Source organism: Odocoileus virginianus, chromosome 34 (genome assembly GCF_023699985.2).
Source record: "Odocoileus virginianus isolate 20LAN1187 ecotype Illinois chromosome 34, Ovbor_1.2, whole genome shotgun sequence".
In the NCBI taxonomy this organism is placed as follows: Eukaryota; Metazoa; Chordata; class Mammalia; order Artiodactyla; family Cervidae; genus Odocoileus; species Odocoileus virginianus.
The window spans coordinates 2921222-2946038 of NC_069707.1; the positions used below are offsets into that span (position 1 = coordinate 2921222).

Here is a 24817-nt window from a genome sequence, read left to right on the forward strand (position 1 = left end):
GTTAACTGTGGTGAGGATGAAAATAAACCAAAAAATGCATATTTTCAACATTCAGTTAAATGTTCCTTTCCCTCCCTTTCTTAGAAGCAAGATGTTTCCAAGACTGTGGACAAATTGGACAATCGGAAACAACTGATAGACCCATAGATATATAGATAGCATCCAGTCATTTCTGTGTACAAATGGCATACACATTTGCTCCTTAAACCAATCTATTAGGGAGTCGGAGAATGTATTATTTTTATCTCCATCTTACAGATGAGGAGAGGAGTCTTAGTGACATCAAATGACTTCCCCAAACTCACAGAGCAAGAACGTGACAGAATTGAGAACAGAAATGAGGCCTGGTTCCAACTGATTTCTTCCCAGCACATTTATTTCATAATATAGTGGAATACCAGGTTCAGAATGTATGTGCTCAGTTTAGTAGACAAGAGTGATAGAGGCACGTGTTTATATTATGTTCTGGTAAGGTCTTCTCACCCCAAGGTGCCTGAGGACGAAGCAGACCCTGGACCCTAACCTTACGAGTTCAGTGAACTAAATTACTTCTTTAAAACTTTTCTTTTTCCATGAATGCAGATTTGTTTACACTTGGGGAATTTTGTTTTTCTTATGAAATGAAAATGATTGGTGAATTGTAAACTTACGGAAACCCTTTGAAGAATTTGATAATATCTAACAAGACTGTGTTTATATTTACATGGCAGCCCAGCTCGAGGTTGGGAAAGGAGTACATCAAAGATGTATATTGTCACCCTGCTTACTTAACTTCTATGCAAAATATATCATGTGAAATGCCCAGCTGGATGCAACACAAGCTGGAGTCAAGATTGCCGGGAGAAATATCAACAATCTCAGATATGCAGATGACACCACTCTAACGGCAGAAAGTGAAGAGGAACTACGGAGTCTCTTGATGAAGGTGAAAGAGGAGAGTGAAAAAGCTGGCTTGAAACTCAACATTAAAGAAAACTAAGATCATGGTATCTGGTCCCATCACTTCGCGGCAAATAGAGAAAAGTAGAAGCAGCGACAGATTTATTTTCTTGGGCTCCAAGATCACTATAGATTGTGACTGCAGCCATGAAATTAAAAGACACTTGCTCCTTAAAAGGAAAACTCTGACAAACCTAGACAATGTATTGAAAAGCAGAGATATTACTTTGCCAACAAAGGTCCATATAGTCAAAGCTATGGTTTTTCCAGTAATCATGTACAGATGTGAGAGTGGACCATAAAGAAGGCTGAAGTGCTAAAGAACAGATGCTTTTGAATTGTGGTATGGCAGAAGACTCTTGAGAGACACTTGAACAGCAAGGAAATCAAACCAGTCAATCCTAAAGGAAATCAACCCTGAATATTCATTGGAAGGACTGATGCTAAAGCTGAAGCTGCAGTCCTTTGGCCACCTGATGTGAAGAGCCGACTCACTGGAAAAGACCCTGATGTTTGGAAAGACTGAAGGCAGAAGGAGAAGCGGGAGACAGAGGATAAGTGGCCGAATGGCATTATCAACTCAATGGACACGAGTTTGATCAAACTCTGGGAGATCGTGAAGGAAGAGGAGCCTGGCGTGCTGCAGTTCCTGGGATCCCAAAGAGTTAGACAGGATTAGTGACTGAACAACAACCAGCAAGTCCACGCCTAGGAATTTACTCTGAAGTTATACCATCCACAGTATGAAAATATAAATGCACAAAGCAATGTTTTGCACTTATTTGCACTTATTTAGAGTATTGGCAATTGCCTTAATGTCCAAGCAGAGGACATGCATACAATAGCGTTGCTTTTAAAACCTGAGGAAGAGGAACGTCCCTGGCAGCCCAGGGGTTAAGACTTCCTCTGATGCAGGGAGCACGACTCAATCCCTGATCCGGGAAATAAGGTCCCAATGCTTTGGAGTGCGGCCAAAAGTTAAAAAAAAAAAAAAACAAAAACACCGAGAGAGATTGAAAACAGCAAGGAGTGATTTCCAGGAGATGTTACTAATGACAAACAGCAAATTGCAAAAGAGCATATAAAGTATAAGTTTTGTGGAGGAAAAAAAAAGAGAAAATAAGAAAACAAACATATCCACTCACCTTTACAGAAGGAAAGGTTTGAGAGAAACCAGAAAACAGGGAAATTGGTTTCTAATCTGGCTTGGGGGCAGAGATAGAGTAGGAGGAATTTAGACGGAGGACCCTCTCTCTGTGCATGTAGAGTCTTGACTTTCAGGAGCATATTCAAAAATACATGCTCAGAGAATAAAATTAAATCAATGTGCATGGGAAAGGGAAACCCCTGAACCTGAATGGACACAGAAACAAAGGAATCCTGTCATCCTTCATTCAAAGGAGAGGAAAGGGAAGGGAAATGCATAGGGCAGAACCAACCAGCACCTTCTGAACACAGTGCTGGCAAGAGGTCCTCTCGGTACTGTGTCCTCTGGTGAGAGGTGCTGGGAGAGGGGGCTTCTTGAGATTGCTTGTTGAAGTGCAAACAACACTGATGGCAAAGCCGACAGGCAGCTTTCAGACACATTGTGGAGCTGAGCGACCAAACACCCTGATGTGGTTGGGACAGGGCTGGGACCAGGGGGGCAGCTCGCTGATAAAGGGACATATACAGATGACATGGGAAATGCAAGAAAGACCCTGACACATGTGCACATATATGTTTGCCTATGTTCGTGTGTATGTACATAATGTGTGTGCTCACGAACTGCCCAGACCTGTCAGCTGCAAGGGCCAAGAAGAAAGGACAGCCTCAGTGGCAGGGAGCAACCCTGGTACCCAGATCTTGGTCTCTAATCCCACTGCAAGGACCAGCGTCCCTTGGAGAAATGGCTGATTTCAGGCTGAGGCAACGATGGGTCAAGGTGAGCCCATACCATCTTGCTGTGCCAACCATCAGGAAGAGTTCAGCAAACGGTGGTGCATGACCTGTGTGCAGGAGCCAATTTACAGGGACCCTCACAGATCTTTTTGTGGACCAGACATGAGCAAAAGAACCGCATACAGAGATGAATCACAGGGCTTCCCTGGTGGTCCAGGCGGCGCAGTGGTAAAGAATCCTGTCCATGCAACAGATGCAGGAGATGCTGGCTTGACTCCTGGGTGGGGAAGATCCCCTGGAGAAGGAAATGGCTACCCAGTCCAGTATTCTTGCATGGGAAATCTCATGGACAGAGGAGCCTGGTGGGCTACAGTCCATGTGGTCACAAAGAGCTGAACATGACTGAGCACACACGGAACAAATACCCTGGTTAAGAGTCTTTCCGCCAAAGCCAGGGACATGGGTTCAGTCCCTGGCCCAGGAAGATCCCATATGATGCAAAGCAACTAAGCCTGTACACCACAACTTCTGAACCTGCACTCTAGAGCCCGTGCTCCGCAGCGAGAGAGGCCACCACCGAGACAGCCCCGGGGCGCCACGGCCAGAGACAGCTCAGCACAGCTAGAGAAAGCCACTGTGCAGCTGTGAAGACCCAGTGCGGCCAAAAATAAATAAGCAAAGCACATCTTCAGAAAGAAATGAGTTATGGACCATGAGAACCGGGAATCTGCGGGTCCCTAAGACTTCAGTACTCACAACATCACGAATACACATATACACGCATGTGTGAATCAGGGGAAGGGAGGCTCTCGCCTGCTGCAGGGCTAACGAGTGAACGTGGAGGGTGTGCTGAGTCCACAAGCTGTCCAGGCAGGAGCGGACCGAGTCAGAACCCTCAGATTCTGGGCAGATTTCAACGAGGAGCGGACTACTAGCCACTCTTCCCAGAATGCTCATTAGCCATGAGCATGAGATCAAATGCGTGATGACACAGTGGAAGTGTCAGCCAAGAGCCAGGCCAGGATTCAGACCCTCAGGGAGAACTGAGTGGACATCAGGGCCTCTGGAGGCGATAGTCTGGTAAAGAACAGCCTCCTCTTGGCATCGTTCCAGCTGAGATCACCCGAATCCAGTCCTGCGGAAACACCTAACCGACTCACGCCAGGAACGGTTTACTGTAAAATGAGGGGAGGGGATGTCCATAGTCCTCCAAAATGTCCATGTCACAAAAGACAAAGAAGGGTTCTGGAAATGTCCCAGATTGAAAGAATCTAAGACTGGGCCAGTTCAATGAAATCCTTAACCCTAGACTTTCAAATTGTGGGGCTGGAGAAGACTCTTGAGAGTCCCTTGGACTGCAAGGAGATCAAACCAGTCAATCCCCAAAGGAAATCAGTCCTGAATACTCATTGGAAGGACTGATGCTGAAGCTGAAGCTCCAATACTTTGGCCTCGGGAGGTGAAGAGCTGACTCATTGGAAAAGACCCTGATACTGGGAAAGATTGAAGGTGGGAGAAGAAGGGGGCGACGGAGGATGAGATGGTTGGATGGCATCACCGACTTGATGGACATGAGTTTGAGCAAACTCCGGGAGATAGTGAAGGACAGGGAAGCCTGGCTTGCTACAGTCCATGGGGTCACAGAGTAGGACAAAGCTTAGTGACTTAACAACAACAGGCTGCATTCTGCTTTGGAGGGGAGAGCGAGTCTAAAAGACCTTGGATCTGGTGTCACCATGAAGGGATAAATGTTCAACTGCATCAACTCCCCCTTTGCCAAAATCACATACATTGACCTCCCCCTCCCCCACTGGCTCCTGCTCCCCGCCACCTGATTGGAGCAGTTTCTCAGAGCTACCTGAGATGCTGTATGCCGGGCTACAGCCCTCATTTTGCCTCAAATAAAACTTACCTTGCAAAATAAATAAAATAAAAGAGATTGGATCAATGGATAAAACAGGAATACGGACAGAGTTGAGATAAAAGTATTTTATCAGGGATGTTTATTTATTGAGGTTGACTACAGTACTGTGCTTAAATAAAGAAATATCCTTATTCTTAGGAAATGCACATGTAAGTGTTTCAGGGGTAAAAGGCCAAGAGATAGCGCTCGCATCATTGATGTGAAAAGTAGAGACCATGCTTGCGACTAACATTTCACCAGAGGAGGGCCTGGATATCAGAAAGGTCTTTGTACTATTTTTATTCTTGCCAGTTTTCTGTTATTTGAAATTATTTCCAAACAGAAGACTAAAAAATGTGAGTGATGAGTTCTAAATAGATGAGATATTTAAGATAATTAAACCACATTATTTATGGAACAGACATGATGTAATAAAATTTCTGCATTTATATGATCGGTTCAAAACTCTGAACACAGTCCACAGTATACTGTCCTTCCTTTAAAAAGAAGACAAACCACGGAAAGCCCACTGCTGTTTGGTGGCGTTACATTATTTGCCCTCATTTTCCTCATTCACAGCCCAGCACTTGGGACTGGGGGATTAGTCTCATTACTTAATTGAATGTTCCTTCCACTCTGCGAATCAGTGATTAGACTCTATTTAACCCATTCATAGTGTTAAATAAGCTGCTTTCAGACTTTCTGTGTCTACAATTCCCGTTTGAAAAATCACTTCCCACGACTTAGAAGTTCTTCCAGGAGCAGAAATGCTTATGCTCTGCGGTCAGTACAGAGTCCTCAGCCCTGCTTTCCAAGCAGTCCACTTGGTCGGAAGCCTGCTCTGATTTCGCTTGTTTCCCCCAGACTGTTCTTGGATTGGTGAGAATTAACACCCCATTATCCAAAGATCTCACTTCTTCTTGGAATCAGAAGAACCTGGAAATGCTCTTCCAAGAACCAGGGGAATGAATGAACTGTCCCCGAGGGAGGCAGCCTCCACCCTCTCAAGCTGAGCCTTGCAGGTGTCAGGACAAGCCCCAGCCTGCCTGCCTGCCCCTGCCTGCCCCTGCCGCAATCCCAACACGCGCCCCGAGGCTTTTATTCTAGATGGAGCCAGGGAAGGCCAGGTCACAGCTAGGATGTCCTGACTGTAGTCGGGGAGTTGCCCTCAGAGCCCACGACCTTTGCTAGCTTGTATCACTGGTCCATTTCCCCTTTTGGCAGTTTCAATGAAAGGGCCTCATCCACATCATGTCCTGTCACCTGATGCGTTTGGGGGAAGCAGTGGCCAGCATGCAGAAACAGGCTCCCCTTCCAGGGTGATCGAGGTGGCCTGCCCCAAGTCCTCTCCTGAGCCCCGCCCCCCTCACCTGCTCAGGCCAGCAGGTGACAGGGGGACACGGGGTTTCCGGATGTGCAGAGTGGGTGACCAGTCTCAGCCTGCTCTTGCTTGTGGCATCCAGTGGTGCCAGCCTGTCTGCTCCTTGACGTCAGCCTCCTTGGAATCCTCAGCTCAGCTGGGCTGAGTTTTCAGATGCTACTTCATAAGATGGGCCGTCACATGAGCACCCAGAACTATTTCCAGCATCCTCACCTCCTCCCTCCTCTCACCCACGCGGCCAGCCTGGTTCCCTCCTTCAACTCGGGATCCGTGAAACAGCCTCTGGGCTGCCCACTCACCCTGCCTCTGGTCCCGCTTCCTTTCCACCACTCCCCAGCTGTCTCCCTCGCGCACAGAGGGCTCCATCTCACCTCTTTCTGGAAGCTCACCTGCCAGGGCCGTCAGGATACAGCTTCACCTCCGCAGCCTGACCCTGGAGCCTGGGCCTTCCAAACAATCTGCCGCCTCTGGCCCGGGGCACCTCCTAGGTGGGGCACCCACCAGAGAGCACCTGCAGCCGGCATGCCCACCCCCAGGGCTTCTTCTGTGCCCCTGCCTTCCCCTTGGCCCAGGGATCGCTGCAGAGACCAGGGCCTCCGAGCTTTGCCCCCAAGCTCGTGGTTGCCGAATGAATACAATGTTGGGTGCACAAGGGGGCCTTCTGAAGTCTCAGGAGCTGGGTATTTATTTGCTGGATGAAAAGGGTGGGAACCCAGTAATAAAGGCTCAAGGGAAGGAATGTGGTCTCTGAAGACCCAGGTCAGCTGGGGTCCTTTTCACCTCCATGTGGACCAAAGCAGGCTTAAGGCTTGCAGGAAAGAAAAACTCAACAGGGAGATAAAAAGAGAAGGAAGCAGTGGAAGCAGAAAGTGAGCGAGCAGAGAACCGAGTCACCCAGAGGCCTGACTGGTCTCGGGCAGGGGTTCCCACCCTCCCAGATGGATATTTGATCTGGGGACCGCCTGCCAGCCTCCAAGCCCAGCTTCTACTATTTGTCACCAAACAAACCCAGCATCTCCGGAATGTATGGTGAGGTGAGGAACTTCCCTGAGGCCAAGACTACTTTTTGATGCAATTATAACCAAAGGCAAACCCCCCCTGTCCTTGAGAAGCTAGCAGTTGACGGTGAGACAGAATAAACAAGGCAAATGAGTACAGCAGAAGGAGCGGCCAGAAGTGCCATTCCTGAGCGAGGATGGGGGCCGGAAGTGAGGGCAAGTTTTAGGTGAGGTGCCTTCAGGGCTTCTTGGAGGAGGTCCCTGAGTAGAGGTGAGAAGAAAGAGAGGTCATCCTGAGGGTCTTCAGTAGGAGCGTCTGGAGGGGATCTGCAGATGCAGAGGTCTGAGAGGGTTCTAGAAGAGTTCTGAGTGGGCTCTAGGAAAGTTCTGAGTGGGCTATAGAAGAGTTCTGAGTGGGTTCTAGGAGAGTTCTGAGTGAATTCTAGAAGAGTTCTGAGTGGGTTCTAGAATAGTTCTGAGTGAGCTCTAGGAAAGTTCTGAATGGGTTCTAAAAGAATTCTGAGTGGGTTCCAGAAGGGTTCAAGAGTTCTGAGTGGGTTCAAGAGTTCTGAGTGGGTTCTAGGAGAGTTCTGAGTGGGTTCTGGAAGAGTTCTGAGTGGGTTCTAGGGTTCTGAGTGGGTTCTAGGAGAGTTCTGAGTGGGTTCTGGAAGAGTTCTGAGTGGGTTCTAGGGAAGTTCTGAGTGGGTTCTGGAAGAGTTCTGGGTGGGTTCTAGGAAAGTTCTGAGTGGGTTCTAGGGAAGTTCTGAGTGGGTTCTGGAAGAGTTCTGAGTGGGTTCTAGGAGAGTTCTGAGTGGGTTCTAGGAGAGTTCTGAGTGAGCTCTAGGAAAGTTCTGAGTGGGTTCTGGAAGAGTTCTGAGTGGGTTACAGGACAGGTCAGTGGCACTGGGGACCAGGGGGTAGGCCAGAGAGGGATGCCAGCCACTGTGGGGACCCGGCATCACTGTGGGGGAGAAGGCAGAGACGGGGTCTTGCATCTCAACCGGCCGCCCTGATGGCTGTGTGATGGGCACACGGGCAGGGCAGGGGCAGGAACCGCAGTGCAGGCGGGGGGCCGTGGGGCAGGGGGCCGTGGGGCAGGGGGCCGTGGGGCCGTGGGGCCAGTCCAGGTCTAAAGGTAGAGGGGACAGCAGTTGCTGACAGTGGCGTGTGGGAGGTGAAAAAAGAGGGGTCAGCTGTACCCCAATATTTTGGCCCAAGGGCAACAGCAAGGATAAAACACCCTTTTACAGAGGAGGGAAGAACTGTGGGCAGAGCAGGTTTGGGGTGAGGGTGAAATCAGGGACCCAGTGGGTCCTGATGAGTTTCCGGTGCTTTTTAGACACCCGCGTAGAGGTGCTAGTAGAGATAGGCAACCCCAGCACTTCGGGGAGAGCTCTGAGCTGAGGATATGAATGCCGACTCTTTAGGGTTGAGATAGGACTGAAGACCAGGAGGCTGAGTAAGACCACCAAGGAGGCGGATGACGAGAGAGGGTAAGGGAGCCAAGGGCAAGTCCAGCATCAAGAAAATGGGGAGATGCAGATTCAACCAAGGGGACCCAGAGGGAATGGCCGGGGTGGGAAGGCAGGATGGAAACGAGCCGAGGGAAGGTGTGTCCACAGGAGGGAAGGGGACCCGAGACTCCATCCAACATGGTGCACAAGTCAGTTGAGGCCGAGTCCTAGGAACTGACCTTTGCTCTAAGCACTCAGGGTGACCTCTGACCTGGGGCAGACCTGATTTTGCTAAGTCCCTGAATTAGACCTCCTCGGACCATCCTGGCCTGGATCCAAGAGCCAGTGAGAGGAGAGACACCAGAGACAGTGCAGTCAAGGGGAGAAAAACCGGGTGGACGGATGCAGGACATGTGTCAAGACTTGTTTTATTCCCCTGGGAGATGGGGCAGCATGCTTGGGGTGGCACCGACCCAGCAGAGGACTTAGGAGGTGATGGGCCCCCCGGAGCGGGCAGCTTCCCCCAACAGGCTGGGCCAAACCGGGCTCAGAAGGGTCAGTGGGTCAGTCTCCCTGCTGCAGAGATGCCCGGGACCCTCGGCCGCCCAGCTCTCCGAGTCCGGTGGCAGGTTTTGCGAGCGGCCATCAAGCGCCCGCGCCTGAGAACTCCATCCCGTGGGATCTCGGGCGAGAAGTGGGATGAGGGCGGGTGGGCCCAGGCGGGGGCGCCGCGTTGCACTCCCGGCCGGCGTGGGCCTCGCCAGCGCTCTGTTCCCCGCAGCAGCGCGCAGTGGACGCGAGCCCACCGGTCCCCCTCGAGCTGGGCTGGGTGGGTGGGAACCCACCGCTCTGCGGTCCTCCGCAGCCCGCACCCCTGCGCCCTGGGGTTCTGGAGCCGAGAGGGCGCCGGCTTGTGCCGCCCAGGGTGCGCAGGGGGAGGTGATAACCGTGGCCTCGACCACTGCCCCGCGCCTCCTGGCCGCTCCTCTCGCTGTGGCTACTATCTCGGCCGCCGCGGACTGGCCCGGGTTGCGTGCGCGTCCCGGCTCTCCGCGGCGCGAGGGCTGAGCGCAGCTCGCTCTGTGTTTGGCCTTCCAGCACCGCAGGGGCAGTGACAAGAACCCCAGGGTGGGAGGGGCAACAGAGGCCAGGCTCTTGGTCCCTCCAAGGTGGCCGTTGGGGGGTCCACCCACCCGTAGCTAGGAGAGGGCGCGGGTTCCGCGCGGGAGGAGCGCCCCCCGCGAGGGCGGCATCCCGCGCGCCCAGTGGTCCCCGCGCGCGGGCACGCTTTCATTCACTGCGGCTCAAGGAGCCGAGCGGCCGCCCCAAGACTCAAACCGAATCTATGAATGGGGAAGAGGGAAGCGAAGCAACGTCTGTTTCCACTCCCCGCTTCCCCGCCCCCTCCCCTCCGCCCTCCCGGCCGCGCGAGGCGGGCAGGGGCGGGGGAGCTGCGGGGTGCGCGTTGGGGAGGTGGAGGGGCGCGTTGCGAGTCTGGCCGGAGACAGCACTATTTATAAACTCCAGGGCTCCAGGACAAAGGAGGCAGATCGGAGTTCCCCCCACTCCCCGCAGCCCCAGCGGCTCCCCGGGCCCCTCCCTAGAGACTTTGATTTCTCCCATCCCCTCCAACCCCCCCGCCCGGGCGGGCTGGCAGGTGCGGGGGTGGGAGCCGTCTCCGCCGGAGCGGCTTTGCCAAAGGTCCGGCTGCTGACGTCTGAGCGCCCGCTCCTGTCAATGAACGGCAGCGGCAGCCTGGGGACTGGCTGGCAACGAGGCTACAGACGTCATCGCCTCCTGTTGGACGCGGGGGGTGGGGGTGGGGGGGTGTCCGAGCCTCAGCTCCGGCTTAAAGGAAAACTCTCCAAGTTCCAGGCAGCCGGGGAGCGCCGTTCCCGACAAGCACACGCACCCACAGCCCGGTGCGCGCGGGCACATGGGCGGGCACACTCGCGCACTCGCACACACGCACACTCAGACACGCACGCACCCTCGCACCCGTGTCCCCTGTAGGTGCGCGGTCCAAAGTTGCGGCCGCAAAGGAGGGTGAGCTGAAATGGACCGGTCTTGCCTGACGCCTGGAGCGCGCTCGGCGAGGCTTTCCTGGAGACCCCCCAGAAGGACAAGAGGGCAAGAGGAAAGACCCCCTCCGCTTAGAGTTGTTTCCCCCCTTTTCCGAGATGACCAGCGCGAAATGCGGACTGCCCCAAGCCTTTGGGACGAGCCTGCGGAGCGGAGCCGGAGCGAGTGTTCTTGGCGAGGTCGTGAACTTGGGTCACCCGGGCTCACGGGCAACTTGCTCTGCGCAGTTCTCAATGGAGCCCCGAACCCATCCATCTCCTGGCTCGCCTGCTTCCCGCCCCCCCTTCTTTGCTTCTCCTCGCTCTTTTAAACGTGTGAAGTTGAAGTGGAAAGCAGATAGGTGCTTCGAATACTTTGGCGGGTAAGTGGACTCTTGCTTTTACCTATTCTTAACCCTTGGGAGTCTGGAAAAACTCAAATCCAACCTTTTCCCTACGTCAAAAAAAAGTTATCATCATTTCCCTCATCTCTTTGGGCAATAAGGAAGTTCGTGTGTGTGTGTGTGTGTGTGTGTGTGTGTTGTCTGGGGACATGACTCTCTTGAGGAAGGGATGTTGGGGGAAGTGATTAAAAAAAAAAAGAAAGAAAGAGACCCGAGTGGGTAAAACCAGAAGCCTAGAGGGGTGGCAGAGGAGGTGAGGGGCTCTGCAGTCCACTCCGGTGCCTCCAGCCTCGGCTGGCTGGCCTCCCAGCTCCAAGTCCTGGCGAAGACTGCCCTCCAGCTGCAAAGGGCCGCGCTCGCTGCGAGCCCGAACCCCAGAGGGCCTCGGAGTCGGCCCCCGCCCTCCTGGCTCCTGGGTTCTGAAGCGGGACAAGACCCCCTCCCCTCTCTGCCTCTGGGCTCTGCCGCAGCTCTCCCGGGCCCACCAGCCACCTCCCCACTTCCCCCAGCCCCTTTGCAAAAGCCCAGATTATGTCACGGCCAAGGAGGGGGTCTGCACCCCTAGCACCTGAAGGCATCACTTTTTTGGCATCCTGCAGCCTCTTCCTTCCTTCATTCCACCCAGTTCTCCTAGCAGTCCTCTGCAAATACTTCCTCCCCAACGCCACAGACACCCCCACCACACCGCCTCTCCCCAGGACCCCAGTCCTTCCCAGGCAGGGCCAGGAGTCCGGGTACAGGGCACCCACCCTACCTACCCCCTCCTACAGCAGAAAGAAACCGGCTGAGGGGCCAGGAGCCTTCTCTCCCTGATTTTTTTGGGTCTCTTTTTCCTCTGGGCTTACCCTTCCAGGGGAAGGAAAGAGAGGAAGGAGAGAGGGAGAGGGGAAGCGAGAGAGAGGCAGGGAGAGAGAGACGGAGAGAGAGAGCACACAGCCCCCTAGACGTAGGTCTGCAGGAACCGGTCGTAGGATCTCAGTGCCCGCCCGCCTGCTGGGTCCCTGCCTCTGGCTGCCTTCCTGCTCCTCCAAAGTGCCTTCCCTCCGCCAGCAGCCGTCTCCCCCAGCCCTCTCCCCGGCTCCCTCCCCTCCAGCTAACCCCACCTTCACTCTCCTCTCCGAGGTGGGGGGGGGAGGCTGGGGGTGGGGAAAGAGCACCCCAGAGCCCCAGCCCCCGGCAGAGATGTCGAAGAAACGCAAAGCCCTGGAGGGTGGAGGCGAGCCCCGGCTCCCAGAGGAGGAACCCACGGCCTGGTTTGAGGGCGGCAGCGAGGAGCAAGGTAGGGGGAGGGGGGGAGGCAAGGGAAGGAGCCGGCCGGGGAGGTTTGGGAGTTGAGAACCTCTGCAGGAATGTTCCAGCCTTCCTCCACGGCAGCTCCCCCCGTGTCGGGGCAACTTGAGTCCACTTTCCCCCCGCCCCCCCACCCCACAGATGGGATTTTGCATGTGTCTCCAGGAAACTGGGGGTGGGCTGGGATGGAGCTGATGAGGCCCACACTGAGGACCCACGTTTGGGTGAACTTGGAAACTCTGTGGGGAGGGTGGGGGGGGGAGAGGGGAGGGAGGAGTTTGGGCACCGAGGTTGCTGGCCATTCCCCCCCACCCCACCCGTCCTCTACCTGCCTGTCACAGCAGTGGGGGTGACGAGCTGGCCCATGGATGTGTGGCCTGCACTGAGGTCTGGGTGCTGGACACCTGTGTCTGCAGGGCGGGGTGCCGGGGTGGCTGGGGGCCGCCGAGGGCCCTGGGGAGGGCTGCTGCTTTCTCCCAGGCAGCTCTGGTCTGAGGATGCGTCATGCTGAATCCTGAGCCCCTGCTCAGCCAGACCTCCCTGTGCAACCTCCCCAAGTTGGAGGGAAGGTCTGAGGCCGATCCAGTGCTGGGCTGTGATCTCAAGGGGAGATGCTGGAGGTGCCAGCAGCTGGGGGGCTCCTCTGCCTGGGATCAGACCCACGAAAAAGTGAACGTGGGGAATTTCCTAGGGAAGCCAAAGTAGTCCTTGGATATCGGAGTGCCACATGAAAGGAACCCAAACAGACACCTTTTATTCCACTGAAAGCAGTCTGGATCTGGTTAAAGGTAGGCCCAAATGAGCCAGGCAAGCTCTTTTCTGGGCTGTAGGCTAAAATACAAGGGAAATAAGAGCCAGAGGCAGGTGTCTGGCTGTGGACGGGAAGCTGAGAGGGCATGTGGGCAATGCGAGAGGGCTCCTGGGCAGTGCTGCAGGGTGCCAGGCAGAGCCGGGCACCCGGGGGCTGGGCGTGAGTCTCAAGATGGAGCCCATGGCTCTTCTCCTTTGACGTCATGAGAGACACAGAGTCACCCCGGTCCTGGCTGCTTGCAGAGCACGGGTGCGTGTGGCCACTCGGCACCGTGCGCGGTTCGTGTGCGTTCTGACGCCAAGGTTGAGACCCGGCTCTCCCCGAGCAGTGGGATTTGAGGGAAGCAGGTGTGAGCAAAGCCGGCCCTCACTCCAGAAGAGGCTGTATCTCCGTGTCTGCCCGTGTTTTGACTTTCTTGGCTCAGTCCCCATCTTAGAGCAGAAGTCAGTACCTCTCTTCCATTCATCTTGCTGCAAACATGGCATTTGGTAAGACATGCAGCTATTGCAATGACTGGTTGGTATTTTTCCATCTTTGGGGAGCACGACTCTGTATCACCACGGATGTCTGACAGGTTCATCAGTTCCATACTCAGCATTTAGTTTTGGCCTGAGGTTGCTCTCAAAGGTACATACCATGTTCCCTTGCTTTAGCAACTGGTGAAGCCTATGGGAACTGATGTGATCACCCTGGTAAATAACAACCTGTTTACATTTTTATGCCATTTTTTAATAACTAGTGAATGCCTGGCTGCCAGTTATGAAAAGCAATAAGAATACTATTTTAACAAACACTTATCATCCTTTTGGTGAAGTTGTGTGGTATTAGAATTTAAAAGCTATGAGCTGGAGGTCTTGCACCAACAATAAGAAAAATCCCACATACCCAAGTGTGGTAGGACCTGGCCGAGAATATTCTGCAAGCCACAATGGACAGTAGTAAGTACCTGTATCTGTGGTATTCAGAGGTAATCATAATTTTGAGGTTACTTGCTATATAGATTGGCTTTGTTCAAACTTGGAAATATCGAATGTTTTTACTGTACATTTGCATTAGCATGTAAAATTGGTACTGGATAATTGCCTATGAATACGTAACTGTAGAAACCATGAAGTGTGTGAATACTCAACCATTATAGGAGGGTGAATGCATTTCCTTGGGAAGTGGTACCCATGGCCCTCATCGAATGTGGTGGCAACCATTTCTACTTTTATGGCAGGCAGTATAGCTGTGGGTACTTGGACCACAGGAGACGGGAGGCCGGGTAGAAGCTGGGGTTTGAGTGACAGGTGGCTCCGCACCTGCGCTGAAATGTACAAGGACTCTTCCACGTGGTTGAGGGTTGGGGTCTTACCACCTCTCCAACTCAAGGTTGTTGTTTTCCCTCTGAGTCTTTCAGCCAGACCTGACAACCTGCACACCAAATAGCAGAGAAAGGTGCTTGCACCGGTCTTGCTGACCTGGAATATCAGGAGGGGTGTCTTCCGAGTTTCAACAACTTGGAAGGCTGACGCGCTTGTTCATTTCAACCACTGAAAGTACATTATGGCATGTATTAGATTAAGGCAATTGGAAATTAAGTTTCAGAGGGAGCCATTGATTTTAAGACCGTCTGTCAGCAGGTTGGCTCGGTTTAAAGTTTTAAACAGCTGATAAGCAGGCAGGCTGCCTGGAGAGAGTGGAGGGGGAACTTGAACAGAAGGACAGAAAACCGTTGCTCCTTTGCACGTCCTCCCAGTCTGCACCCCATCAGGAGGGTGGGTCTCCACTCAGGCCCCAGGCAGGGCTTTCCTGTGATAGCCCCCGTCTTGTTCCTAGTTTCTCTTCTAGAGATTCCTTATGGGATGAATGAAGATGGTGAATGGGTCGTTGTGAACACGGCTGGTTCCCTTTTTCTCTCTGACCTATTTGCTCATCTGGAGCGAGTGGCAAGTGAAGCGCCCCGTGCTAGCTGGGCTGAGCATCTCTTTGGATGTCCACTGAAGTCATCTGGTGTGTGTGTGTGTGTAAAATCACGATGATAATCAGAATATGGTCCTCTTGTGGCCCCAGTTTCTCTGACCAAAATGTTCAGACTCTATTGATGGGAGGTATTTGCATAAAATGTTAAATATGTAAAGGTTTTGCCTTTACAACTTAGAGGAATTTGGTGTGTGAGTCTACACTGCCAGCCACAATTTTTGTTTTGTTTCTACTATCATTCGTGGCTTTGAACATAGACATGAGCGTGTGTTAGAGTTTCAGTTGGCCGTGCAGATGATGGGGGATATACATCAAAGACCATATGGGACGAGGCCATGGTGGAAACACCGAATAATTATATTTATTGATCTTATCTCTTAAGAAGATACTTCTTTCTTTCTTTTTTTTCATTCTCTTTAGATGGTCCCTTTTCAAGAAATTCTTATCTACATAGAAACTTGGTTGAATCACACAATATTGCATTAGTTGGGCTTCCCAGGTGGCCCAGTGGTAAAGAAACTGCCTGCCAGTGCAGGAGCCGCAGGAGACAGGGGTTCGATCTCTGGGTCAGGAAGATCCCCTGGAGAAGGAAATGACAATCCTCTCCAGTACTCTTTCCTGGAGAATCACATGGACAGAGGAGCCTGGTGGGCTGCAGCCCATGGGGTCGCGAAGAGTCGGACATGACTGAAAGACAGCATTCACAAAACGAGTTAAAGCTGAACATCTGGGGTTAACCGACTACATCTACGTGACCCCCTAAAGTCAGCTGAAGTGATTTTTTTTCTAACAGATTAATGGATTACTGTTTTTTTTTTTTTTTAGAACAATTGATTAGATTTTTATTATTATGAAAAATCTCTTAAAGAGCAGTTTACAGTCATTAATGAGAAGAGTAGGCATGACCCCTGGAAGAAACTGATGCTAAAGAAAATCTCACAAGCACACATACTGCAGAAGCAAAGAGAGTTATCATCCAGGTGCTTGGCTTTTTGATTCTCACCTTAATTTCTCTGGTTCCCATCAGAAAGGCCACGTTGCCCTGCAATGTGGCAAAGACGGTGGTGGGACGAGGGAACTTGGGGGGAAAGAAGGACAAGGATACAGAGGGTGGTGTCCAGGTGGAGCCTTTGCATGTGGACCAGAAACGGAGTCCCATGTGTCTAAGGAGACTCACCTGTCACCTGTTTCTGCGTCTGTAGCCTCAGAAGGTTGAACCAGCTGACCTGGGGGGCCCAGTTTCCAAGACTTTGAATAGGATTGCGTGAAGAAGCCAGTGGGTTAAACCATAACCGGCCTCCAAGTTTAGAGGCTAGCTCACAAAGGAAGTAGATGAGCGGCAGTCCTTACTGACCCGGAAGGCTGGGGAAGAGAAGTCATTTAAAATCTGCAGTTTGGGCAGGTTGGTGGCTGGCGCAATGCTTTCTTTCCATTCTTTCCCGAACCACCAGGCACTCTGGTGGGGCGTGAACACGATTTCGCAGCAGCTCTTCACGGTGTAAGCAGTTCACCGATGCTCTGGTTTGCCTGCCCCTCCCATTCCCCACATGCCCCCTCCCCCTTCCCACCAGTGCAGACACAGGACTGCAGATAAATGGAGGCAAGAGCCACGTGGAGATGCTTCCACGACAGGCCTTAACCCTGCAAGTGGGACCCGGAGTGACCTTCGCCTTGTTAGCAGGAGAGCTGCTCAACTGTGATGTGAGATGGTTGTTAAGAGTTCTTCAACTTTCTCATTTCTTCCTTGATGAGCACGGCATAGCAATCACAGCTGTCACCCTCATCATATTATATACATATATGCACACAGACACACATATATACATATATGTATACACACATGCACATGGTAAAAACAGTAAATATCACAAGAGGATATACAGAAAAGATGCAAAATGTGTCGCTCCTCTCCTAACCCCATTCACCTTCCAAGGGTCACCATGTGACAAGGTTGTTATGTCGCCGACCAGAAGTATTCTGGGTGTATTCAGCTGTCCTTTAATATCCTCGAGGTATCGGTTCCAGGACCCACTGCGGGTACCGAAACCCAGGAATGCTCAAGTCCCACAGTCAGCCCTCCCCATCTTTGGTTCAGCAAGTGCAGATCCACCAACTGTGGGTCATGTGACACTGTATTTACTGGAAAAATCTGTGCAGCCGTGAACTCGCGCCGTTGCTCAGGGGTCAGCTCTACCGGGGTGCCTACTTGATACGCTTCCTTAGACAAACACCAGCATTCAGTGTTTACTCTTCTCCAGTCTTTCTTTGTTCACTTACCTTCGTATTGGAAATTTGCCGTCATATATAGATCTATTTGGTTTTTATTGTCTGTATAGTATTCCAAAGCACAGTGTAACAGGCATTTCTGCAGTCATGCTCAGCATCCAACTCTTTGTGACCTCATGGACTGTAGCCCGCCAGGTTCCTCTGTCCAGGGGATTTTCCAGGCAAGAATACTCGGGTGGGTTGCCATTCCCTTCTCCAGGGGATCTTCCCACCGTGGGATCAAACCCGAGGAACCCAAACCAAAGTCTTGTACATTATCAGTAAGAGAAAATGAAAGTGTTAGTCGCTCAGTCGTGTCCGACCCTTTGTGACCCCATGGACTGTATCCATGGACCCCATGGACCCCATGAGACTCCTCTGTCCATGGAATTTTCCAGGCAAGAACACTGGAGTGGGTTGCCATTTCCTACTCCAGGGGATCTTCCCCACCAAGTGACCTAACCTGAATCTCTTGCATCTCCTGCATTGGCAGGTGGATTCTTTATCACTGAGCCATTGATTGAATTCTTGTGGGATTACTAGTCTTTTGTTTTTATAAAGAATGCTATAACAAACAACCACATTATATTTTTTGAGTAAAGTGTAAATGAATCTTGGGGCCTCCCAGGTAAAGAATATCAATGGTAAAGAATCTGCCCGTCAAGGCAGGAGACGCAAGAGATGAAGGTTAGGTCGCTTGGTGGGGAAGATCCCCTGGAGTTAGAAATGGCAACCCACTCCAGTATTCTTGCCTGGAAAATTTCATGGACAGAGGAGCCTAGTAGCTATAGTCCATGGGGTCACAAAGAGTCGGGTATGACTAAGCATGCATGCACGCATGCACACACACATGAATGTATCTGTTGGTAAGTTTTCAGATACAGAAGTGGGATCAAAGAGGTGACGACCACCAAAACTCCACCAAAGGCCCGCAGCTGCCCCCGTTTTCTTGTGCAGCTTGATCGGCTCTCACTGTGGACATTCTACTTCAGGGACCCGAAACTGGAGTGATTAGCAAATATAAGCACGCTCCTGGAATCAACCAGTGGGACAGAGTATTTGAGGTCCGAGTAGTGCTATGTGTGGGGCGATTGTAACTGTGATGAATTTCAGGATTTATGGGCCAGTGTTTCTTCTCCAGCTTCCTGCTTAGAGCAAATGTGGATATGGTATCCTGTTCTGTCCATGTCAGCTACTATACATAGGCACAGGTTTTTTATTTTGCTGTAAATTTGTGTAAGAACAGAGAAAGAGTTGTGTCATTTAGTGTATATTATTATAAAATAGGATATGAATACACTTTCTGGGGTGATTCATGAAAATTATGATTGGTGTAAGTTTTACTCTTGAACTCCCATGTAACTGCAATGATATGTCTGGATTTCATGACTTTTATGCATTTTGTATACTTTGAGATTCTTAAATATTGACAGAATATAAACTCACAAAGGGCAGGGGCAGTGTCTTAGCTGGTGTGTTTACAGAAGGCTTTGTCTAGAACTGATAATTCCTGTCTTATTCAGTGTTTTATTCCTGCCCTTGATACAGTACATGCTACACAATAGGCACTTGATTTCTTCTTAAGTGAAATGACCAATTTGTCTGTACCTTAGGCAACTTAAAGCACTGAGTATTCTATTTAATAGTGACCATGATAATTCTACTTGTAAATGGCTAGAGATAAGGAGGAATATTTATACTGAGCTGTAAAATCTTTCATTTGTGAAAGAACATTGGCTTTGAGATTAAGCACACACAGATGATTAAAAGAGCATTGCATATTTATAAAAATAGTTGTCCTTACGACTGCATGAATTTTAAGGCATTAATGCCTGGGACTAATGAGAGGGAAGTAGGAACAGCTTCTCTTCTCCCACTTTCTATTTTGAAAAGTGTTCCACTGACAGAAAAACTACAGGATCCATGCAGTGCCGGAGAGGTCCTCTTCACCTGTGTCAGCAGTGTGACAATGTGATACAGCGTTTGACTCCATTTCTGATGTTTCACTGCAGACAGCTTTCAGACATCACCACCCAGCTTCCCGTCTGCTCCGAACCCAGGCAAGCTGATCCCACAGCCCATGTGGTCCATCCCTTGGTCCCGGTGGGATCTCAGTCCACATAAGCCCCGAACCCTGCACGAGAAATCCCAGGACCACCTGTAACCGCAGTGAAACCCACTCCGGCTGGCTCCCGAGCCACTGTCAGACACATTTGCAGGAGTCTGCCCCGCTCCCCTGGCAAAGCCTCATTATGGGAGCAGCAGACTTTTCCACACTCTCTTGACGCTTGTGTGGGATCGCCGGTCCGGACTTCCAAACCAAATTTCTGATGAGCGGGGTTCATCTCGCTCCCAAGGGACTGGGACAAACTTCGGCTATGCTGTCATCTCCTCTTTCCCCTCCTCTTCTTCTTTCTCGTGCGAGGTTTATTATTTTTGGCTGAACCACTTGAGAGTTATTTGACAGACTTAAGAGACTTCAGATTTATTTTCTAAGAGCAAGGCAGTCTTCTAAATGACCACAATCCAGCAACCACATTGAGGACGCTTGAGCATTGATATAATATCATCTAGTGGGAGCACATGTTCAAATCTTCCCAGTAATAGTCTGTGTTTTTCTACATTTAAATGTGGAATCTAGGATTCTATCAAGAATCATGTGTGGCATTTACTTGTCACATTGTCTTTAATCTGGAGATGCTCCATGATGTTGACATTTTTGAAGAGTCCAGGTCAGTTATCTTTTAGGAATTCCCAGTTTGGTCTCATCTGATGTCCCCTGATGATCAGAGTCAGGTTAAACGTCCTGGACAAGGATTCTGACTGTACATGTCACATCAGAGGGCACACGACCCTGTCAACTGGCCCTGTCACTAGTGAGGCTGAGCTTGATCTCTTGGTTACAGTTGTGCCCTCCAGACTTCTTTCTATATTGTAAAGAGAAGCAGAAACATATTTTGCTAATTCACTACTTATGCCATGGCAAAAATCTCTGCCTAAGAGTATAAAATGTTGAACTCTCAGATCTGTGTGTGTGCATGCATTGTTAATCACTCAGCCATGTCTGACTCTTTCTGACCTCATGGACTGTAGTCTGCCAGGCTCCTCTGTCCATGGGATTCTCCAGGCCAGTACACTGGAGTGGGTTGCCATGCCCTCCTCCAGGGGGTCTTCCCAACCCAGGGTTTGAACACGCATCTCAGATCTGCAGTACAAGTCAATTCCTAACTATACAAATTTGGATTTTGCTTTCATACCAATATTTTTCTTTTTAATTGAACTGTAGCATTTTCAGAAAGTTCACGTTCTTAGGTGAACAGCTCGATTAATGTTAACGTATATACAACACCCAGGCCTGAGGACACAGGACATTTCCTGCATTCTAGAAAGCTCCTTTTGCTCTGACTCAATAAAATCCCCATTCACCATTCTGAACTCTGTTGCCAAGAATTCAGTGTTCACTGCTTTGGGACTCATATATGTGGAATCAAATAGCACATAGCCTTGTGTCTGGATTCTTTTCTTAACATTATGTCTGTAGGATTCACCTATGTTGTTACAGTCATTTGTTCTTGTTGAGTGCTAAGCAATGCTGTGTTAATGTTCTACAATTTACTTGCCCTTAGTACTACTGGTGGATATTTGGGTTATTTCATTATAGGAGTCTTTACAAATAAAACTAATAGGAAACAACTCATGTACTTGCCTTCTGGTGGACATAAAACTCATTTATTTTGAATATATACCCTACACATCCATTCTTGTAATCATTTGTAGAATGTTCTTTATCAGTCATTGGAGCCCATCAATGAAGGTGTATGACTTTCTCTTTCTATGTCTGAATATTATAAAGCTTATATCCGTGAGAGAAATCCTGATGTATTCCACACACTGTAACATGGCAATATTTGCAATCCAGATGTAGGATCTTGATAAATGGACTAGATCTTATTCTTCATGGTAAAAGTCTATACATAATTTTGATTCACAGAAATAGTTATTCCTCCCTACCATGGATGTTGAATTTGATTCTTATTCATTTAAATCGTATATTGTGCTTGCTTTGCTGACTCTGAAGGAGGAGGTGTTGAGAAGGAAGATGAAATATCCCCTGGGTATAGAGTCTTGAGTGAAGTTGCTTACAAGGAAGATCCTATTACTTCTGTTTGGGGAAGGATTGCCCGACAGGAATCTCTGCCTAGGAAGGTCCATAACTTCACTTTAAGAAGAGAAGGATAACCAGGAGGGCCTTGTTTTTTTTCCCCCAGACTAACCTTGAACTGTCATGATTTTGATTTCTGACTCTGCATTTTTCTACATCAAGACCATCATTTGCCTGCTTTATCTGGGGCTTGCCTGGGCTAACTGAAATAAAAGGAGAAAGGGACAAATGTGACTTTAGGTCACCCCCTGCCCTGCAATAAGAAAGCCATATTTAAATAACAGGTGCTGTAGCTGGTGGACAGCTTTCAATCATCTTAACATTGAGCTACAGAACATCTCTCAGGAAGGGAGTGATCTTGGTTTGGAAAAATACTCTGATGCACAGCAAAAGAAAGAGGTGAGACCCTGGGGCCTTGGGAGCAAAAGAGTTTTGGTTGCTTCAGCAAAAGGGAGAGTCCCTGCGGGTAAAGAAAAGAGAACGTGAGAGGGAGCAGAAAGCAGGAGAAAACGACTCAGAGCAGGACCCCTGCTACTGGGGCAGGTGACGGGGACTCAGAACCCAGGCGTCGCTGATGGCTGCTGCTTGGCTGGCTGCTGGAAGCTGGCCTCCTCTGTGTGTCCTCAATTCTTCGGTAAGCCTACTGACTTCTTCAACATCTCACTCGTGAATGGGAGCCGGTGAAGGGCCCGAGTCTCTCGTCTGGGCCGATGTGGAGCAGACCTGAGGTGTGGAAGTAGCAGCCAGACCCAGGTAAGCCCGTGAGGTCTTAAGTTCAAGACTATTTTTAGGACTGTTGAGTATCTCTAGGTGGTTGTTGTTGAGTCACTAAGTCATGTCCGACTCTTTGCGATCCCATGGACTGCAGCACACCAGGCTTCCCTGTCCTTCACTATGCCTGGAGTTTGCTCAGATTCATGTCCATTGTGCCAGTGATGCCATCCAACCATCTCATCCTCTATTGCTGTCTTCTCCTTCTGCCTTCAGTCTTTCCCAGCATCAGGGTCTTTTCCAGTGAGTCAGCTCTTTGAATCGGGTGGCCAAAATATTGGAGCTTCAGCATCATTCCTTCCAATGAATATTCAGAGTTGATTTCCATTTAAGACTGACTGGTTTGACCTCCATGCTGTCCGAGGGATCCCCGAGAGTCTTGTCCAGCACCACAGCTCAAAAGCATCAATTTTTGGGTGCTCAGCCTTCCTTACGGTCTAACTCTCACATCTGTACATGACCACTGGAAAAATCAGCTTTGACTATACAGACCTTTGTCAGTGAAGTGATGTCTCTGCTTTTTAATATGCTTTCTAGGCTTGTCATAGCTTTCTTTATGGTCCAACTTTCAAATCTATACCTGACTACTTGTAAAATCATAGTTTTGACTATACAAACCTTTGTCAGCAAAGCGATGTCTCTGCTCTTCAACATGCTGTCTGGGTTGGTCATAGCTTTCCTCCCAAGGAGCAAGCATCTTTTAATTTCATGGGTGCAGAGCTATCCAGGGCAAATCTCTCAATTCCAAACCCTGACCTCAAGCTGTCTTTGGCCACATCACATGTTCCCCCTAACTTGAAGTTCATTGGAGCATTTAGGTTGAGGTCACAGCTGAGTCTCCTGTTCTGAGTATGGTGTCATCTCTGGCTTGACGTTTAGTAAAAGATTCCATGGCATTGCTGCAACCCTGGTTTCACTCAGACCCACTGGATTTCAATGACCCAGTTTGAAATGACAGGCATTGGGTCCAAACCAGCTGCCTATCTTAAACGATGAAGGTGATAATTATTATGTATAAACAGAAATAACTTACAGAGAAGGAGGAGTTTCCTTTAACTTCATTAGGAATGTCCGAAGATTATAGGGAAAAGTAATTTGTCATAACATATAAGAAAAATTACTCACCGATGGATAGCATGCTAATTTAATCTGTCCCCCTCTCTGCTTAATATTAAGCTCTTTTCCTGACCATTCCTTGCAGTGTTGTTCAGTCTCGATGGTCTCAAGGGCACAAGAATCGCAAAGTGCAACTGAAATGTTGCAGAGACAGGATTTCGTGAGGTTCATGACAGTGATGTTGGGAATAGCTCCATTTATGTGCTAAGTGATTACCCACGAGTTAGAGAAAGGACACCAGCGAGCATCGCCCAGGTCCCCACCACGACGCGCTTCTATCCCATCCGAGTCTCTCTGTCAGATGTCTGAGTTACCGCCTGGCCTGTGCTCAGGGCTGGCACCCAGGGTCTGAGAGCCTGGGGTCACTGTGGGAGAGGGATGTAATGCACGGGGCGGAGTGTTATCCGAGACTTTCTTATGGTGTTACTTTTTATTGTTTTTTAGTGATTACTTTTTAATAGTCTGTTTCTCCCCATGAGAATATCTTCTTGATAAAGACAGAAGCCTCTTCGGTCTTGTTTTTTTTTCCAGTGTACCTCTCCCAGGTAGAGTAAAACCTGGCAGATACTGAGTCTTCCTTAAACACTTGTTGAGTAAATGCATGAAGGAACAATGGAAGGTCTTTTTGAGGAGAACTTTTCCGTGGACTTAGGATGCCCAGGATGTAGGCAGGAGAAGGCTGTGGTGGGCTTTTGCTGGAGTGCCCTAGCTGGACCCCGTGCCCCCAGCTCTCTTGCTTCAGCCCCTCCTTGCCGTGAGCCCCTCTCAGTTAAGAGTGGTGAAATCCAAAGAGGACTTCAGTGGGAGGGGGTCTGCAGGGAGTCCCTGGGGGTAGGCTGCAGATGGAGCAGAGGGGGCCTCCAGCCTTGGACGTGGCCCCTTCGCCTGCCTCCACCTCCCCTTGTTGACGAGGCCAAACTGCAGCTCCAGGTCAGACCTTAGGACCAGAGCAGAGAGGAAGGAAGGCCTCAGTATGCTGGCCTGTCCTGCACATCCCAAAGACAGAACTTCTCATGTGACGAAGGGGGCAGGGTTTACTTCTTGAAGGAAGTACGTGCATCAAACACGGCGGCCACCTCGGGCTCCCTCCCCTGCAAGCGCAGGCAGCCCATCACTGTCTCTTCTCCTGCAGGAAGATCGCCACCCCCTCTCCTTGGGCGTGAGGGTCTGCTGCACTGTGGTCCTGAAGAGGTTTCAGTGAGATGATGGACGTGCCAATGTGTGGTCAACTAAAAGTAGCGATGCAGAGCGAGAGACTTACTGTCTTTGGTGTTCCTCCCATCCCACCCCTCACAGCACCCTCCCATTGAGCTAAACTGATACCTTCTAGGAGAACTTATCCAGACATGAGTTTGAGTAAGCTTCGGGAGCTGGTGATGGACAGGGAGGCCTGGCATGCTGTGGTCCATGGGGTCGCAAA

General features: G+C 50.3%; 1 protein-coding gene across 3 annotated transcripts in view; it reads left to right on the forward strand.

Annotated features, from left to right (window-relative positions):
• The first annotated feature begins 10439 nt into the window (after positions 1-10439).
• PDE10A (phosphodiesterase 10A) overlaps positions 10440-24817 on the forward strand; it is a 545806-nt gene continuing 531428 nt past the window's right edge. Inside the window, exon 1 of one of the 3 annotated variants that reach the window (XM_070461605.1) lies at positions 10440-10999. In XM_070461605.1, the coding sequence (XP_070317706.1) occupies positions 10737-10999 (263 nt within the window). In that variant the 5' untranslated portion in view covers positions 10440-10736. Of the gene's footprint in view, positions 11000-11861; positions 12300-24817 lie in introns of those variants that run through there. The other 2 variants (XM_070461607.1, XM_070461606.1) reach the window with 2 other exon arrangements.